Below are 18,460 nucleotides of genomic sequence, written 5' to 3' on the forward strand. Positions count from 1 at the left end.
GTTTGTTTGAAATGTGTAAAATATTCAGCAGCATTGTGTTGAAGAAATTTTCTGCACTGTCAGGAATTTACATTTACATTTTATCATTTAACAGACGCTTTTATCCAAAGCGACTTACAAGTAAGGTGGTTCAAGTGAGGAATTGTTTCATTACCTAAGTTACATTCACCTTACATAATGGTTTTCCCTTCAGGTGACTTAGATCATACTCGTTTTTGCAGGTGTTGACAAACCAAATTTTCCCAGAAGATCAGATCAGGAACACTTTTGTATGTGGTCCTTGATCTGATTTAATTCTAATCTGACATATTTGTGTCATCCGTGCTGTCAAAATGGTCAGATTAAAAAAAAACAAAAACAAAAACAAGCATCTCACTTCTGTGCACATGTGCATAAACCCTGTCATTACTCTGAACCCTCATTGTCTCATAGTCTGGCAAACAAAATGCAGGAGACTAACAACAGAGATGGAGGTGAATAAAGAGAGAGGGGAGTTACTGATTTGTTGGATATTTATGGAGGAGTTTCTAGCCAACCCAAACTGGGAAAATGTGTAATTTCATAAAGAGCAGTTTTTAAAGAAACTGCTATTTGACTGTCTCACACAACATTATTGTACACATTTGACATAATTTTTAGTTTAATGTGTTGTGTTTCTGAGCTGTATACATGTTAGTTACAAAAATCAACACAAACAAATTATCTGACCGAAAATTGGAAGTAGGCATTGAGGCATGCAATGTGAACGTAGTCTAAATTAGAAATACGGCCATCTTTTAACATATACAACAACATACGTTTCTCTATTTTATCCAGTCCACCGAATCAGGAGTAAGCAAAACTATTGGAGTCGGATTTGCAACATCCTCCACACAAAAATTGACAAATGGATAGATTTTGTCTGTAAATGTCTGACCTACAAATGAGTACAAAAGAGATCTGGAACCAGCATCATAAAAGGAGATCTGTCCCCTTTTGTAGTCCAGCAGAATACCCAGGGAAAGAGGTTGTACCTGAACTTGGATAGTAACAGCTCTCCTATCAGCAGCTTTGAATTGTCCTTGTTTGTTCAGGATTATAGTCCAGTAACCATTTGCCGGACTGTATGATATTGACCCTTTCCTTTGAGCAGATTCACTGGTCATCCCAAGGTGGTAACAACGCTTTCCAACTACAGACACCTCCCAGTACTGTCTGCCACTTGAATAGCCAGTTGTGCCCAAGACAGCGAGATCCACATCAAAACGCCCTGGGTAATCTGGGACGTTTTGTGCTTCCACTCTAGTGGACATTTCAGTGTTGTCTGCAGAAAGAGCTATTCTTGGGTGGGCTGTGTTTGGATCAAAAACTATCTTCCCTGTGAATAAAGGAATGTAGTAAATTGTGTGTAAATTTATAATTTCAAAGCGCAAGCTTGACAAAGTGTATCCACAGTTACAGAAGACGGAATACAACATTTTCACACAGGCTGGGTAGAACTACAAATGACAAATTGCTCTTAATGTGGCAGTGGTTTGTACATTGTGTGTGTATGTGTTATGACACATGCAATTTCTGTGTATGCAATTTAAATATTTATCATGTAAACTGTATTAAAATTGCACATCTGTAGGCTGACAAATTTAAAGAAATTAAATTAACCTTTGTGTGTGACTTACTGGTGTGGATTGTCGGATCTTCCACATCACTTAGTTTGTTTTGAAGATCTGAGAAGAGAGCAAGAACAGCACATTTTTGAGGGGGGATGGAGGGTGGGATTCTCATATCACAATCTGTTCTTTCTGGACACTTTCTGGACAGAACCAATAGTTACCTTGAAGACTTTCTTCAAGTTTGTTTTTCTCATTTTGCAGATCTAGCATTGAATCAAAATGACAGCAAGCTTTATACATTAAGAACCACAACAGTAACTACTACCTTTCCTTTATAATACCAAAAATATCCACTGATTGGGTGTGTCAGCATTTCTAGAAGGTTGGACATACTGTTGTAGTCTTCTTCCAGTTTATTATTCTCTGTAGTTCGTTCTTCCAGTTCCTGCTTCAGCTGGTTGAGTGAGGCATCCTTCTCAAGCAGTTGCTTCTGCAGGTTATCAACCATGTCCTGGGACTGCTGAAATTGTCTCTCTAAGTCTGTTAATCAAAAAGTATACTCAAAATCAAATCTATCTATTTATTTATGTATGTATGTATTTTATGTTTTTACTTACTGCTATAGTCACTCTGCAGTGTTTCAGTCACCCTGGCTTGTTCTACTAGCTCTTCCTGCATCTGATTGAGGTGGGTATCCTTGTCTTGGAGCTGCTGCTGCAGGCGATCTGCATCTTCCTGACTCTGTTGCAGTTGTCTGTGTACATCTGTTTGATGAAATATTCAATTCAAAAACTGCACCCACTCACAGTGTCTCATGAAAAAATATATGTTTACAGTGTCACAGAGACATATTAAGTTTCTCACCTCCACAGTCATTGGTTTCAATGCAGCATGTCTTCAGGTTTTCAACCTCTTGCTTTAAATCTGACAGAGGCAGAAGGTTAAAACAGAGATATTTATGAAACATCAATAAACATACAAAGTGTTGATGATATAGTTTAAAGAAAGATTCCAAAATTTTGAGGGAAAAAACGAAGACTGCCCCCGTATACATGCTCTACATGTATAAAGTAAATATGAAGATGAGGCGGCTTAGTTTAAATGAGCATCATTTCTGCAATACGTGGGAAACAGCTACATTATCCTGACCTTGTACAAAGTTCTTAGTTATATGTTATTTGTTTAATTTATTGTATAACGTGTAAATTTTAATGTAGATTTAATAGTTAAGTACTGAACAATTTTATAGATATTCACATATAAGCAAAAGTTTAAATGCTCCACAGGGGCATGACTGTCATGTCTATGATGAGTGTATGTAAATGTTTGCTTCCAACTATAAGCATATTTTTAAAAATATCAAACATTTAATTTAAGAAACAGTACTCACCTTTATTTCTGCTTACGAGTTTTTTAATTTCTCTTTGTTCAGTTTGAAGTTGTTGTTCCAATTCTGAGGGCAAACAGAATTTTTCAACATGATTTAAGATATATAAAGGGAAAATTGCAAGATATGTGTTTTAAACACAGATGACATTTAGTCATTATACACTGTTGCCCATGAATTTGTAATAAAATATTTTTACCTCTTCCCATGAAATTATGTGACAATGTGATTTATTCTTGATAGATAAAGTGTATATCTTCTCACAACTTCATTGTTAAATATCTTCCAAATATATCATAGTGAAAATTAAACCACGATTAAACTTAAACAGTGTACAGTAATCTTGGGAATATTTATGACTATCTATTGTAGCATGTACAGCAAGAAATCATTTATGGATGTGCAGAGCACAGCAGGATTGTAACAGATTCACAAACCGTTGATATTTTTTCCAGCGGCTTTTGATGCCTGTTTCTGAGCCTTTTTCAATTGTGCCCTCAGATCAGCAATCTCCATTACTAACAGAGACACAGATGTAATTTCAAAATAAACAAGGACATAAACAACATGATGCAAAGCATAAGCAAATAAGAAATGTTCGTACTTGAGTTAAAATTCTTTGTATCTAAATCCTTGAGTCGAAGTTCACTGTCTTGCAGTTGCCTCTTTGTCAAACTCAACTTCGTCTGAAGCTCTGAAAAAGATTTATAGATCAATGAGCATTGGAATCATCAAGTCAAAATTTGTTTTCACATTACTTTAGGGAATAACTCAGTGGAATTGTCACATTTTGATCTTTACCTGCAACGTTCTCAGCATTTGCTTGTTCGAGGTATGATATTTCATCTTCCAATGGTTGGATTTTCCAGTGAAGTTCCATGATTTGAGCCGCTAAAATACCAACAAAAATTCAACATATTTTTATTATTTGAAGCTAATTAACAGTTTTCCTTATTCTATTTTTCCTTAACAAAGATGAGCTAAACACTTACACAGATTGGTGATCCTTGTATCACTGGATTCCAGCATCAGTGTCTTTTCTTTTATCTGATTCCTGATGTCCTCTAGTTCATTCTGCAGCTCTTCATTTTTTTTAGAATAGAGGTTTTATTTCCCTAAGATGTATAAAAAAGTACTCAAAACTAATTTGGAAAATTAACTACTTCCTTACCTCCAATTTTCTTAAGCTGAGCATTTGTTTGCGTCTCTTCCTGCTTCTTGAGGCGTGCAATTTCATCTTGTTGTGCCAAAATTTGAAACACTAAAAGAAGTAGGTTGAATTAGATACATTTACTGGGTACAAAATCATTTGAAAATCATTTCACTGTTGTTATGTAATAATATAAGAACTCACTCAGTTTGGTATTTTCATCGTTTTCATCTTGTATTCCCCCGATCAAATCACTCATGTAGCCTTGAAGAACTACAACATGATATAGAAAACCATTATTTCATGTGAGACATGTATTTGTTTTATTAGTTCATCCTCGAAGTTGTACAGTTTTATTGATCTGGAGTCCTTTGCATTTGCATTCAAGAAATGCTTCACTCACCCACAATCTTTTCATAATCTGTGTCATTGATTGCTTCAATCGAAAGTTTCTCAATCTGAGTTTGTAACGTAATAATCTGTAAAACTGAATAAAGAGGTACATGTTAATCACAGGTGAATCATTCAGAGATTTTGATTCCTTTCTTGTGTTGTTATTCACTTCAAACAAGAATAATCAATAAAGAATATAATGTACTGACGTCTTTGTGCTTGAGAACTTCTTGCTTTCAGCTCCTCCGTTTTGTTTGCTAGCTCATTATTCTTTTCGTAAATTACTTTTTGAAGCTCTGCAGAGACAACAGAGAAAACTGTGATATACAGTCTCAGTGACATATTTTGTGCACCCATAGACATTCTTAATTAAAATGAAAAATAAACACACGGACCTTCTATCTTGGTTTTGGATTCAGTATTTTGTAGTTGTCTCTTTAACTCTTCCAGTTGCAGGGTTAATGTAGAAACTTGAAGGGCTGAAAGAACCAGATTTCAATATTTATTTTTTCCTGATTCAAACCATGTATTATCTCCTTTGTCTAGCGCTCAAAGTCTGGACTGCAACAGCTTTCTTTATACAAAGCTTAGAAAGTATGATTATGAGTTGAAAATAAGAAAGTATAATTATAAAAGTACTTTCATCATATTTACATTTTTTCACAGGGCCATCAGAAATGTATTCTCTTTACTTACAGGATGCAAAATACTACTAATAACTAATGGGCAGGGAAATGGAAGAGGCCGTAAATAATATTTCTGTGAAACACAGAACATTAAACAGATTGATTAAACCAATAACACAGCTCCACCACTCACCTAGTGAAGTAACAGTGTCCGTTTTGGAAAGCAGTTCATGCATTTTGTCATCCAGCTCATTTTGCAGCCCTGTAAGACACAATCATAGGAAAAGATGACTCCACCTACAGAACAACATAATAGGACAAAAGCTGCCTTTTCTTTGGATGACAAGAACCAAGTGCCCTAAAGAATTCTATCTGAGCAGTGTGAAGGATTAATTTCCAAGATACACATTTATTTATGCTAAATCCATGTCTGTACATTTATATGCTCATCATGATTTCCGTTCTCAAAGTTTAACCACAGTTGCCCCCCTTATCGTTTGCTTTAAATTGTTGTACCAGCGTCACAAGATCCATAATACTGTCTATAACATACCTGATTCCATAACACTTTATGCAGATGATACTGTCATACACATAAAACATGCTCCAAACTGATAGTGCCTCTCTTAAACTGTCAGGTATAAAATGATATTTGGACATTTAATGATTGCATTTATCTGTGGCTATTTAATGTTTGTGGGACAGTAGAAATACTCATTCACATCTCAATTTTCCAAATATTTTTGTATTCAGAAGGCACCAAGAATACCAATTTCTATGGTGTTCTTCGTGCTTTTTTGTCCACCCTTAAGAGCTTGAGATAAATTTACACTCTAGACTTTTTCTAAACCAGGTTTCAATAATGTGCCACAAAGGAGTTACCATTGAAAACAGTTACCATTATGGTCTCAATGTTGCCAGATCTAAACCGTAATTATCATACTTTGATAACAGCTCACATCAATCTGACAGCAGTCTATTTCAGTTACTCAGGTTACCGCATACACAGCATTTTAGTATTTGAAAATAAGTTGCAGATCATTAAGTTGTGGAGGATGTTTTTAGTAAAAATATAAAATGTATGTTCTATTTCTCTAAGTAATGATAAATTAGACTTACCTTTAAGTTTCTGCTCAAAACTGGAACACTGTGCATCTGTCTGGTTCAGTTTATTCTGCAGAGCTTGTACAAAAACACACCCATATTCACAGTTTGTTGTATTGCTAATTTTTGGTTGCAAAAACGTTCAGACACCAAGACTGAACTGACCTTTGATCTCAGCTTGATCTTGAAAGTGCTCCTCCTCTTTTGTCCTCAGTTGTTCTCTCAGCTCTAGAAAAAGGAATGTGTGCATCAGCTCAGAGGTTACTGTTAATGCATGTTTTTGCTTATGGCAAAGGGGAAATATGATACTCACTAGTAATAGTAGCAGACACGGCCTCGTTCTCATCTTGATTTTCTAGTTGTAAATTTCTGAGTTGGTTCTTCAGACTAGTGATTGTGAGAACTGACAAATACAGAATATGTAAGCTATCAAGAATTCCAGACATTTCATAATATTCCATCAGTTATTTATGTAGAGTTTATGTTTTCTCTTTACTTACTCAAATTTGCATTTGTCTTATTCTCCCTATCCAGGTCATTGATATATTTCTGCAGCTCATTCTTCTTGCTTGCAAGATCATTTTTGAGCTCTGAGACAAGTTAAAATATCAGATATTTAAGATAATATTTGTCACATGACGTCCTTAGCCCCAGGTCATACAATTTTTTTTCTGAAACACTTACCGGTAACTTGAGTTGCATTTACCAACTTGTCATTTGACAAATGTTTCTTCAATTGCTCTATCTGACTCTGGAGTGTCAGGATTTTTAGCGCTGAAGAAAAGCACAGTAGAAAGGGCAAAAATATGCCCTAATTGAAGATATAATTCAACAAGCTTGCCAATCAAATATGCAGAAAAATAAAGGAAAGCTCAACTTGTCTGTGAATCTGTCCACTGATGACTGTTTGACACTCACTCAGCTTTAATGTTTCATTGTCTCCATCATCTATTTCACTGATGAAGCCATGTACTCTGTTATACAATTCTGGGAAAAAAGATTACATTTTGTTATTTGTAATTATTTATTTTATTATGCCACTCTGACATGGATCATTGACATTTAAACTTGACTAACCTTCTACACGGTTCCTTTTGGTTCCATCGGTGTCTGTTTTTTGCAGGTCCCTTATTTCATTCTGTAGTTCAATGATTGTTAGGACTAAAAAAATAAAAAACATTGACAAGTTGACTTGCAATGGCCTACTAACAGCACTGCCAACATGTGCAAATCAAACCTTTCCAGATCATCCAAAATGTAAAAACATGCCTCATTTTTAATCCGCCAAAAGGTACACATGTCACAACACTGTACACTGGCTTTCAGTGCCTATTATCAGCTTTAAAGTCTTCTCTCTAGCTTTTCTGCTTGTTTTTTACAAATCCAACTGAAAAGAAGTTGGGATGATGTGTAAAACGTAAATAAAAACAGTGCAATCTTTTCAACCCATATTTCATTCACGATAGAATAAAAACAACATGTCAGATGTTGAAATGGAGACATTTTACCATATCATGGAAAATATTAGATAATTTAGAATTTGATGGAAGCAACACATCTCAAAAAAGTTAGAACAGGGTTATCTTTACCATTGTGTGGTAGTTGTTCTTTTAACAACTGTCTGTAAATGTCTGTGAAATGAGGAGACCAGTTGGAGACCAGGAATGTTGTCCCATTCTTGTCTGATGCAGGATTCTAGGTGCTGAACAGTCCTGGGCCTTTGTTGCCGGACTTTTTGTTTTATGAGGTGCAAAGTTTTTCTATTAGTGAAAGGTCTGGACTGCAGGAAGGCCAGTTCAGCACCTGGACTCTTCTCCTGCGAAGCCATGCTATTGTGATGTTTCTTGCTTAAATATGCAAGACCTTCCCTGAAAGAGATGTTATCTGGATGGGAGCATATGTTCCTCTAAAACCTCTGTGTACTTTTCAGCATTGATGGTGCCTTTGCACATGTTTAAGGTGCCCATGCCATAGGAACTAAAGCACCCCACACCATCAGAGGTGCAGGCTTTTGAACTTTCCACTGATAACAAGATGCATGGTCCCTCTCTGAATCTTTTGATGATATTATATACAGTAGATGTTTGAGAAAGTGTATTACAGGGTGCCGAGAGAGGAGCTGTGGTATTGTATGACGAAGTCTGGAATGGCAGTTAAGTATGTTAGAGTGGTGCAGGACATGTATGAGAGCTGTGAGACCGTGGTGAGGTGTGTTGTACGTGTGGCAGAGGAGTTTAAGGTGGAGGTGGGTCTCCATCAAGGATCGGCTCTGAGTCCCTTTTTCTTTGCTCTGGTGATGGACAGGCTGACAAATTAGTTTAGTTTAGTACTATGAAATTTGCAGATAATTATTTAGCTTCAAAGGTTTAGAGCAACGGAGAGTGTGTTAAAGAGGTGAAGAGTCGAGTGCAAGCAGGTTGGAACAGGTGGAGAAAAGTGTCAGGTGTGTTGTGTAATAAAAGAGTATCAGCAAAAATGAAAGGAAAGGTGTTCCAGATGGTGGTGAGACCAGAGATGTTTTTCGGCTTAAAGACAGTGGCACTGACGAAAAAAAACACAGGAGGCAGAGCTGGAGGTAGTAGAGCTTAAGACGTTGAGGTTCTCTTTGGGAGTGACAAGGACGGATAGGCTCAGGAATGAGGACATCAGAGGGACAGCTCATGTTAGTTGTTTTGGAGATAAAATCGGAGAGGCCAGATTGAGGTGGTTTGGCCATGTTCAGAGGAGAAACTGTGAATCGATAGAAGGATGCTGAGGTTTGGAGCTGCCAGGCAGGAGGTCTAGAGGAAGACCAAAGAGGAGATTTATGGATGTAGTGAGAGAGGACATGAAGTTAGTTGAAGAGGATGCAGAGGACAGGGTTAGATGGAGGCACATGATTCGCTGTGGCGACCCCTGAAAGGGAACAGCTGAAATGAAAAGAAGAAGATATACTGTAGATATACTATAGATCTTCAAATTTTACATGAGAAACACTTTTCTGAATTTGTTCCACAATTGTTTGGAGCAGTTTGTCTCAGATTCGTGAACCTGCTCATCTTTACATTCGAGAGGCTCTGCCTCTCTGAAATCCTCTTTTATACCCAGTCATGTTGCTGACCTGTTGCTAATTAACCTAATGAGTTGTCAAATGCTCCTCCATTTGTTTTATACTTGCAGCATTCACTTTTGCAGCTTTTTGTTTTTGAGATGTATTGCTGCCATTAAATTAAAAATGAGCAAATATTTTCAATGAAATGGTAAAATGTCTCAGTTTTTATGTTCTATTGTGAATAAACTAAAAATCGGTGCATTTTGTTTTGATTTACGCTTCACACATCAGCTCAACTTCTTCTGAATTGGGGTTGTACTTCACAGAGTGAGAGTTTTGTTAAGGCAAAATATGATAACTGACTGAATGTAAATGTTAATATACTGTAAATCAGCGCTACCACTCTTTTACATCTAGATGCCTATTTACTTTATGTATTACTCCATAATTCTCTAAGCTACAGTAACTGGGAATCATAATCTTTTATATGTTAATGTAAATAAAGTCTACATAGTTTAAATTGATTACATTATAAAGTAAAACAAGGTACTAACCGATGTTTAGATCATTTTCAGCTAGCTTCAGATTATCATTTAGGCTACAATGTTTTTAAAGTAAAAAATACAAAGCTTGGTTGTGCTGCAATTGCAATGTTAGAGCAGCCAAGTTGCATTAATCCTCAAAATACATTTGTTCATCAACCATCAACATTATAGTACTGTTTTGTGAAAGCATATTAAAATAAACATACAAAATAAAGGGGGGGAAATAGTAAAACATTTAAATGTTTTAAATTGATCACAAAATTTGATCGTTCTGTTTGAGGAGTTGCAAATGTTTGAAAATTATTTATTGTTTTATTGAATAACATTTGAGATGTTTTTTATAAATGTCATATTCATTTCTCTATTACCTGTGTATGTGTTTAATTTGTCAAACTCAGCACCAACAGCTGTGATTAATTAAGATGCTTTGGACTTCAGCAATGCCCCCAGATAATCGTATTGTAATCCAGTGTGCTTACTTGTTTGTGGATAGGCAAATAGTCTGTTAATATCTGTTGTAGTGTAGTGTAGTTCATGTTGTTTCTTCTCCTGTTGACTAATCAGCTCTTTGAGGAAACAAAAACAGGCAGAGATAATAAGGTGAGGCAGAAAAATTAATGTGAGGCAAAAAAAAAAATAGTAAAAAAATATTTTGTTTCAAGAAGCCACAGCAGAGTAGTTTTAAAGAAAACTGTTTTGTTGACTCAACATACTGTCATAAGTAAAACTAATAATGTTGTTTAGTCTTGGAGACGTGACATTTTCTCATTTTAGCTGTAACTCTTGATGCACAGTTGTAGTATGTGGTATGTGTGACTTACTTGATTTCATTTCTGGGTCTTTAGTTGTAAGAATCAGATCCCTTCGATTCATCAGCTCATCATGCAGGTTCATCACCTTCAGGACTGACCCAGAAGAAAGGAGCAAAAGTCAATACACAGTCAATAATTTTGAAGCAAAGAATGAGAAACTGAGAAGAAGACACCTCTCATGTAAAGTAAAGAGATGTTCCTCACCGAGGGCAGCTTTGGAGTCTCCGGTTCTGTTTAGTTCTGCAATCCTCTGTTCAAATTCTGTATTTATTTCTAATAGAAACAGATACAAAAAATGAATAAGAAGTGAAGCTACAACACAAAATATCAGAGCCTCTCAATCACAAATAGAACTTACGCTCATATCTTCCTGCAAGTCCAGAACATTCTTCACTCTTTAATTGCAGTTTCTTCTGCAGCTCTATTGCATACAGAAAAAGCCACATCACGAAAGGTCTAGCTTTAGAGCTTCTTATTTTTGACCTTAATCAGAACAAAAAAAATCCAACATAATTTTTACTCACCCAGCACCTTAGCCTGAGATATGGCATGTTTCCTTTCGTTGGCTTGAAGCAGGGCCTTAAGGACTGATTTCAAATCACGTATTGTTAGTACTTTTCTTGTTAGTATTAAGTATCATTCAACAATCAGATGAGGAGCTGACAACTTACCCTTCATCTCAGCCTGGTCACGAGTGCGCTCCACCATTCTTGACCTCAACTCTTTTCTCAGCTCTAGAAAAAGTCAGTTTTGCTTAAAGTTCTCAAAAGCTAAATGCTATTCACTGAATCAAAGGTCAGTTATGAAAAATAGATACTTACGAGAAATTGTCAAAGAAGATGTTTCATTATCCATGTGTCGTTCCTCTTCTAGGTTTCGGAGTTGGCTATGCAGCTGAGTGACTTTCAGAACTGAGGGTCACATAAAACATAATTTATAGAAATGCATTTTACAACTGTATTTCTTTTATAATAAATGTAGACACATTACTCACACATTACTTACTCAGCCTAGAATTTGTCTGATTCTTCTCATTAAGCTCATCGATGTATTTCTGTAGTTCTGTCTGTTTAGTTGTGAGGTCATTTCTAAACTCTGAGAGAAATCAAAATGGTTACATATTGCATGTGCATTCATGTGTAGAAAATTAAGGTACAAACTAACTTCACAATTTTCCTCCTGCTAATATATTTCAAAGGTTAGTGGACCTGACTGTAAAATGTGTGTATGCTGTATAGGAGGGTGTTATGAAGGGTTGTTCTGAATACTTACCAATTACCTGAGAGCTCTGTAAGATGTGTAGTTCTGACAACTGTCTTTGCAGCTGCTCCACCTGACTCTGCACTGTTATGATTTTCAGCACTGATGCAAGAGGCAAATATATATTTTAATCAAAGAAATACCTAATAATACAACTAAATTTCAACTGCTTTTTTTTTCAGACTCACTCAGTTTTGTGTTGTCATCTCCATTGTTGTCTATTTCACTAATAAGACCATCCAGTCTGGCTTGCAACTCTGGGGAAAAATGTACATTTATTTCAGTTCTTAAATTTTTATTTGACAAATAATTTTACTGTGAACAGTTAAACGGGTATTTAAAATGTAAGAACTGACTAACCTTTAACAGTTTTATTGATGGTGCCATTAGTAGCGTTTTTCTGAAGATCCCATATTTTATTCTGTAGCCCAATGATTGTTAAAACTGAAATACACAAATATGCAGAGTTCATTTATGTCTGAAATGAGTCTTGCTGTTTGTCATTGCACCTTTCTCTTACACTATTCTAGCTATTTGTATTCTGGGAGGCACCTAATTTTACGGGACCAATATTCGTTCCCTCTATGCAACTACTGGCTAATCAGTTTTTTTTTTTGTTGTTGTTGTTGTTCTTTCAGCTTATCTCGTGAGTTCAGAGTCGCCACAGCAGATCATTGTCCGCATGTTAATTTGGCAAAGTCAAATTACCCTCCCCAATTTCTACCGACTTGGAATGCACTGCACAGCTGGGGATGGGAATGGGCTGTTAGGGGTTCAGTGTCTTGCCCAGAGACACTCAACATATGCATCTCCTCTGCCAAAATGGGATATTTGTAGGAGATTATTAGTGCCTTTATCAAATTTCAAAGCTTTAAATGTTGCACTCTTTTTACTATTCTTTGCAGTGATGCTTTTATGCCCATAGTTTACCACGTGTAATAAAGCAAAAGGTCAGACTGTGCTGCGGATTTTTAAAGATATTATTTGACATGCAATTTAACAAGCAGCTAATGACACAGTCATTAAGTGACAAAGCAATCGGCTTACATATTTGGGGGTTGGCAATCATTCTCTGGATGTCTGCATTCTTGGAGTTCAGTTCTTCTTGTGTCTTCTCAAGTTTCCTCTTCAGCTCTGTGGAGAGAAAGAGAAACACAGAATCACTTTAAAGAACATATTTTTTTCAATAAGAAACTAAATGGTTAACACAGTAGTAGTGTCAGATGATTCACTGTGTCATACTCACCTGAGATCCTGTCTGGATCCTCTGTTATAGAGATCAGACTTTTCAGAATCCTGAACTCATCATGCAGGTTTATCACATTCAGAACTTACCCCCCCCAGAGAAAAAAGGGCAATTTGAATACATAGTTGTAATTTAGGAACAAAAAAATGGATGTTAAAAACAGTAAAGCATAAGAAGTCACTCATTTGATGGAGCAATTTCATCTAATTTCAATATTGTACTCACTGAGTGCTGGAGTGTGGCCTCCAGTTCTGTTGAGTTCTGCAATGTTCTGTTCAAATTCAATCTTTGCTTCTAAAACACACACAGAAACACAACACTTAAAAAATAATTGGTGGAATTTAAACATGAATCACCACAGCCTTTAGTTGAATTAAATTTACAACTTACGATCATATATTTCCTCTACTCCAGAATATTTTTCAGTCATTATTTTCAGCTTCCTCTTTAGTTCTGTCACAGAACAGGAAGTCATGTCATCAAAGCTTTCACTTGAAACTGTGCAATGAAACGTTCAAAAAACAAAAACAAACCCTATAGGATAATTAAACTAATAAGCTTGAATAAGAACAAAAAGGACTCACCACTTATTTCAGCCTGCGCTATGGCAAATTCCTTTTCTTTGGCTTGAAGCAGAACCAGTAGAGCTGATAAAAAGCATTGTATGTTCAGTCAAAACAACAAAAGATAATTAGCTTATCGTTTGTCACCACATACAAACCCAATTTCCACAAAATCTGGGATGCTGTGCAAACGCAAATAAAGAAAATGCAATGATTTGCGAACCATTTGAAACATGTGAGAATCAGTTTTTTTGCTAAAGACTTTTTTATTGTTTTTTGTTTGTTTTTTTCACATTGACCCTTGAGAACATAGATTTGTCCAGTTTCTTAAAATGTTTTAATGGTATTGAAGGGTGGATGATAAAATCCCCAAATTAGTTGGAATTTTACTTCGAGAAGAGTAGTTCTCAAGGCATTACACATACATCTCTCACAAATTAATGAACCTAACTACATCCATACTTGACTGAGCTATACCCAATCATCGTACTGACCTGTTATATGTACAAGACACTTGTATGTAACTTAGTGTAAATATCCTTAAAGAAATAGATGCTATGCAGTAATATTGTCTCCTTTTATTTATCTGTTTAACAGTAGAATTAGTAGAGAATGACTCACATGTGGTTTGACTTGTTGAAGTCTGCTGTTGCTCATCATTTTGCAGCTCTCTCACATCTTTCATTATGCTGATGATTTTCATGACTGGTTAAAGCACAAAGATAAACTCTTGGAGTTTTGTATTTTTCCATTGTGAATATATACATTTTTTGTAATTAAAATTAATGTTAATCTATAGTTATAGTTATTATTAAAAATAGTAATGTCTGCTGCTTTTTTGAACTTACTCATTTGTGCCTGGGCATATTCATTTTCCTCTAGTATTTTATGTAGTCTTTCTTGTTGTTTTTTCTCCTTCTCTAAAACAACTCTTAGCTCTGCAGTCATAGAAAACAATTATTTGGGCTTTTTTGGATTTATAGTTTAATAATCTCACGTTATACATAAAACTAGGTAAATATAAATGTATAAAGCTGCAGAGTTTTTCACCTATAAGGTATATATCAGTTATCTTCTTGGCATTTAACATTAATTGCCTTAAACTCTCCACCTCACCCTGAAGAATCAAAATTTCCTTGGCTGCAGAAAAGAGAACAAGGATAAGATACAGAATTAAACCACAGCAGTTACAAAATAACACAGTCAAACATTTTTTTCAATTTTTTAAAGTTTGGCTCTTACTAAGTTCTTTGTTGTTCTCATCACGATTCAGTTCTAAAATCTTTTTTTTAAGGAGGTCAGCCTTTTGTCTCCACTGTCTCTGGTAATCTAAAAAGACACAAGAATAAAGCCTTTGCACAGCTCTAGAAAGTGTATGTTACATATGAAATAAGACAGGTTATAAGATTCAACACACAACTCATACTCCATGAACTCACCAGCAGCATTAGTTTTGGACTTCTCTATGTGCACACTGATAAGCCTCTGTATTGCTGCAATCTTAGTGTGTACAGAAAGCAGCTCCAACACTGGAGGGCCAGCACAGAATGTTTGTCAGGAAATGTTAGATATTGTTGTTTTTTTTTCAATAAAAGAAATATGAAAAGGTATGGAGAGGTGTACTGACTATCTGAGCTGGCATCTCCATTGTCACGTAGCTCATTGATCTTTTTTTCCAGTTGTTCCTGTAAGGCTAATGAAGTGAAAGTAATTGAGCAGAGAAACATTTACAAAAACAAATTAATTGATTAATTAATAGTTATAGAAAAATGTGTTTATTGTCCCGAAGGCGACAATCTTTCTTCAAATGTAGGCCCTGAGTCATAGACAGGTATTTTTGTAGCTTTATATGTAAGTAGTTAAATGTTTACCCATAATTCTCTTGTCAGATGGAAGACTAGATTGTCCTTTTTTTGAGTCCTCTTGTTCTAAATCCCAGATCTCATTTTGCAGAGAGATAATCTGAAGAACTAAACACACACAATCAAAGTCAATTTTCAATCACTTCCTACTGCATAAATTCAGTGAGAACGATTAGTGTCATCATCTGCTTGTGAATTATAAAAATGCCCATACTGAGTGTTGAGTTCGGGTGGCTTCTTTCTATTTCCTGCTTCTTAGAATTCAGTTCATCAGTCCTTTCTTGGAGCTCCTTCTGTAGAACTACAAGACAAAGGTTTAGATATAAGACATCTTAACTGATGCTTTTTTCAATTAACACAGAAGCTCACAAAGAACTTGCTTTTAAATTGTGAATAGAATAAGAAAAATAAATATATTACTTATAATCACTTTGAAGTTTATTTTATTGACTGTAACATTTTTGCACTACTGCGGGGACCTAGTGGCTCAGTGGTAGAACATTGGATTGGGAGCACTACTACGATTTGCCAACCGAATAGAGCAAAGCACTGAAAAAATACTCACAGCTGGTTGCAGTTGTAGTTTCAGTAGAATTATCAGCAAGTTTGATCCTTTTCTGTAATGCTTTCACCTCCCTTGTAAGCTGAATGACCTTCAGAACTAGACATAAAAATTTTGTGCTGCCACATTAACAAGAAACTACAGGAATTGTGACATGTACTCCAAAACAATGCAAAAACTAAATCAGTGGATTTAGTTTAAGTCTGGTAAACTTACTCTGAAATGTATCACTATCAAATGTCTCCAGCAGTTGTTTCATTTTATTTTGCAACTGGGTTCGATAGGCTGTCAATGAATTAAAGATATGTTTTAATATTTCTGTGAATGATTTTCATATGTGCCATAATATCTATGTAGAGTGGGGTTTTCATTTAAACACTTACAGCCAGCTATAGCTGAGGCTGTCAAACTGCAAGTAGCAAGCTGCAGTTTCAGCAATCTGGCTTCCCTCCTCAACCCAAAGGCTTCCTCGTCTGTCAGAAAGAGCGCAGGTTGTACTGTTTGTCAGCATCAGTAAGCCCACCAGTCAAAACCAGTGACATGACTGAAATCCTTAACAGATAAATATTCACCTAGTTGCCTGTTACGGAGAACTGTCTGTTGAAGCTGCTCCTCCGTACCTGGCAAGTCATGATAGTAATAAAAATAAAAGAGAAACAATGTACAGTATAAAATGTCACATTATATTTATACAATGGTCCCTGTTGTATGTAAGCATGAACTCATTGTACGGACGCCAAACCACTAACAACTAACAATGTGCTTGACATGCACATAACTTTATGTACTACCTAAGGATAAAGACCTACTTACCAGTACAAGTTTTGATAGAAATAGACTGTATGAAAAAAAAACATATTAAATTTATTGAAAAGGAAGAAAAAACAATTGACCAAGTAAAGATTTCAGAATATGGAAAGCAAAATGGAATATGCATAAAAGAAACCAACACAAAAACAGGGATTATACACAACTTTGAAAAGGATTACATACCGTTACATTTACATTCTTGGGAATATATCCATTTGGTAGGGTTATCTGAGGTAAACAATGTAGAGGACAGCGCATATAATAATCAAGAATATTATAATTGTCGTTCGCATGTGTGTATCTTATGCAGCAATTCAGTGCTGGGGACTCACTGGCATCTTTGAAAGGGTGTTTCCCACCTCTGAATCTACTTCAGGTCTGGTCGAAGTATAGTGGACTGAGAAAACAGAGACAAAATCAACGGTAACAAATAATTTAATGTACCTGCATGTTAAAGTATTTGCAGTTTACTGAGAATATTTTTTTGCAGCGTACAAACTGTTATATGGATGAAATAATGCTGCTTACCATGTGCATTCTCAAAAGTTTGAAGGACACATAAGAGCAGTAGTGGAATCCAAATGAATTGAGAACCTCCAGCCATTGTGCTGTTGTCTGGTCCAAAACCTTCTATCTGCAGTCCCACAGCTTTTTATATACCCGAGAAATTCCTGTGATCAATATCTGTGATCAATATCTGGTGCTAGTTTTGACCCAAAAAAGATAAACGCTGACATTCCTGCAAAAACGATAAAGGCGGTTTAGGAAAATTGATTGTTTCATTTAAATATAGTATGATATAAAATATTTATACAATGAATGAGAAAGGTAAGAACAACACAGTGTTGGTACTTCATTAAGTCATGTAATTATTATAGGAATTGGTTTCCTAATATTTTCCAGACATTTGTATTTATCTTCAACAAACCTTTTGGTAATATTTAACCAGAACTAACTAAAGGTCACAGTGGCAAAGGGGCAACATTTGCATTTCAGCTGCAAACCTTACCAGAGGTAAACTAGAGAACAATGAACTTTAGTGGCTTTTAAATAATTAATTAATGTATTAATTAATGTATTTATTTGTTAAACCTGCATATTTTAGAAATAAAAGGAAGCTCAAGATTACATCTATGATTATGATAGATAATTGTGTATATAAAATCAACTTACAGCAACACCAACTGCTTTAATCAGGCTAGTCACCAACTCGAACCAACAAAACTGTGTTTAATATTGTTGCAAAAGACACAATACTATAAAATTGTTTGCTATTAGAAATCAGCTGCTTTTGTTTACATTACATTATGTGTAAGCTTCCCGTAAAATTTATGTGTTGGTAATGATTGACTGATTGTTTCGCATCCAAGCTTTTTGTTTTGTTATGGGATGCCAGTAAACCGAGCAAACATCAGTATTCCCTGTTGCCTACAATATTCCTGTAAAGTGTATTTCCTGATAATTATTAGCTAAGACCCTTTTTAGTGACCTGAGTTATGACAACAAATTTGGCATAA

General features: G+C 35.5%; 1 protein-coding gene across 2 annotated transcripts; it reads right to left on the bottom strand.

The window, feature by feature from the left end:
* Positions 1–622: 622 nt before the first annotated feature.
* Positions 623–17,623, bottom strand: si:ch211-14a17.10 (putative leucine-rich repeat-containing protein DDB_G0290503). 2 transcript variants are annotated; one of them, XM_067528822.1, is made up of 56 exons: positions 17,472–17,623; positions 17,276–17,340; positions 17,127–17,171; positions 16,947–16,971; positions 16,706–16,753; positions 16,517–16,606; positions 16,350–16,418; positions 16,137–16,232; positions 15,786–15,872; positions 15,581–15,679; positions 15,337–15,402; positions 15,149–15,238; positions 14,952–15,038; positions 14,760–14,849; positions 14,558–14,647; positions 14,331–14,414; positions 13,731–13,793; positions 13,537–13,599; positions 13,372–13,440; positions 13,147–13,230; positions 12,948–13,034; positions 12,261–12,344; positions 12,089–12,157; positions 11,913–12,002; positions 11,646–11,735; positions 11,462–11,551; positions 11,312–11,374; positions 11,165–11,227; positions 10,999–11,061; positions 10,845–10,913; positions 10,650–10,733; positions 10,308–10,394; positions 7,330–7,413; positions 7,171–7,239; positions 6,937–7,026; positions 6,753–6,842; positions 6,566–6,655; positions 6,418–6,480; positions 6,268–6,330; positions 5,342–5,410; positions 4,918–5,001; positions 4,732–4,818; positions 4,533–4,616; positions 4,334–4,402; positions 4,151–4,240; positions 3,972–4,061; positions 3,781–3,870; positions 3,584–3,673; positions 3,417–3,497; positions 2,983–3,045; positions 2,457–2,516; positions 2,210–2,356; positions 1,986–2,132; positions 1,814–1,855; positions 1,659–1,706; positions 623–1,357 (listed from the first exon to the last, which is right to left on the bottom strand). In XM_067528822.1, the coding sequence occupies exons 1-56, from the start codon at positions 17,545–17,547 to the stop codon at positions 804–806; spliced, it is 4,869 nt and encodes a 1,622-aa protein (XP_067384923.1). In that variant the 5' UTR covers positions 17,548–17,623; the 3' UTR covers positions 623–803. The 2 variants fall into 2 exon arrangements, with proteins under 2 accessions (XP_067384923.1, XP_067384922.1); XM_067528821.1 differs by having other exon boundaries at positions 13,537–13,644.
* Positions 17,624–18,460: the final 837 nt, after the last annotated feature.

This window comes from Channa argus, chromosome 14, assembly GCF_033026475.1.
Source record: "Channa argus isolate prfri chromosome 14, Channa argus male v1.0, whole genome shotgun sequence".
NCBI lineage: Eukaryota > Metazoa > Chordata > Actinopteri > Anabantiformes > Channidae > Channa > Channa argus.

Excerpts from the sequence above, each read along its gene's own strand:
- si:ch211-14a17.10 (XM_067528821.1), bottom strand. The coding sequence starts at position 17,547 with ATGGCTGGAGGTTCTCAATTCATTTGGATTCCACTACTGCTCTTATGT. Across the intron at positions 11,736-11,912 it reads ACAGAGCTCTCAGGTAATTG|AGTTTAGAAATGACCTCACA; the intron begins GTAAGTATTCAG and ends GATTTCTCTCAG. Across the intron at positions 3,498-3,583 it reads TACAAAGAATTTTAACTCAA|TAATGGAGATTGCTGATCTG; the intron begins GTACGAACATTT and ends TGTCTCTGTTAG.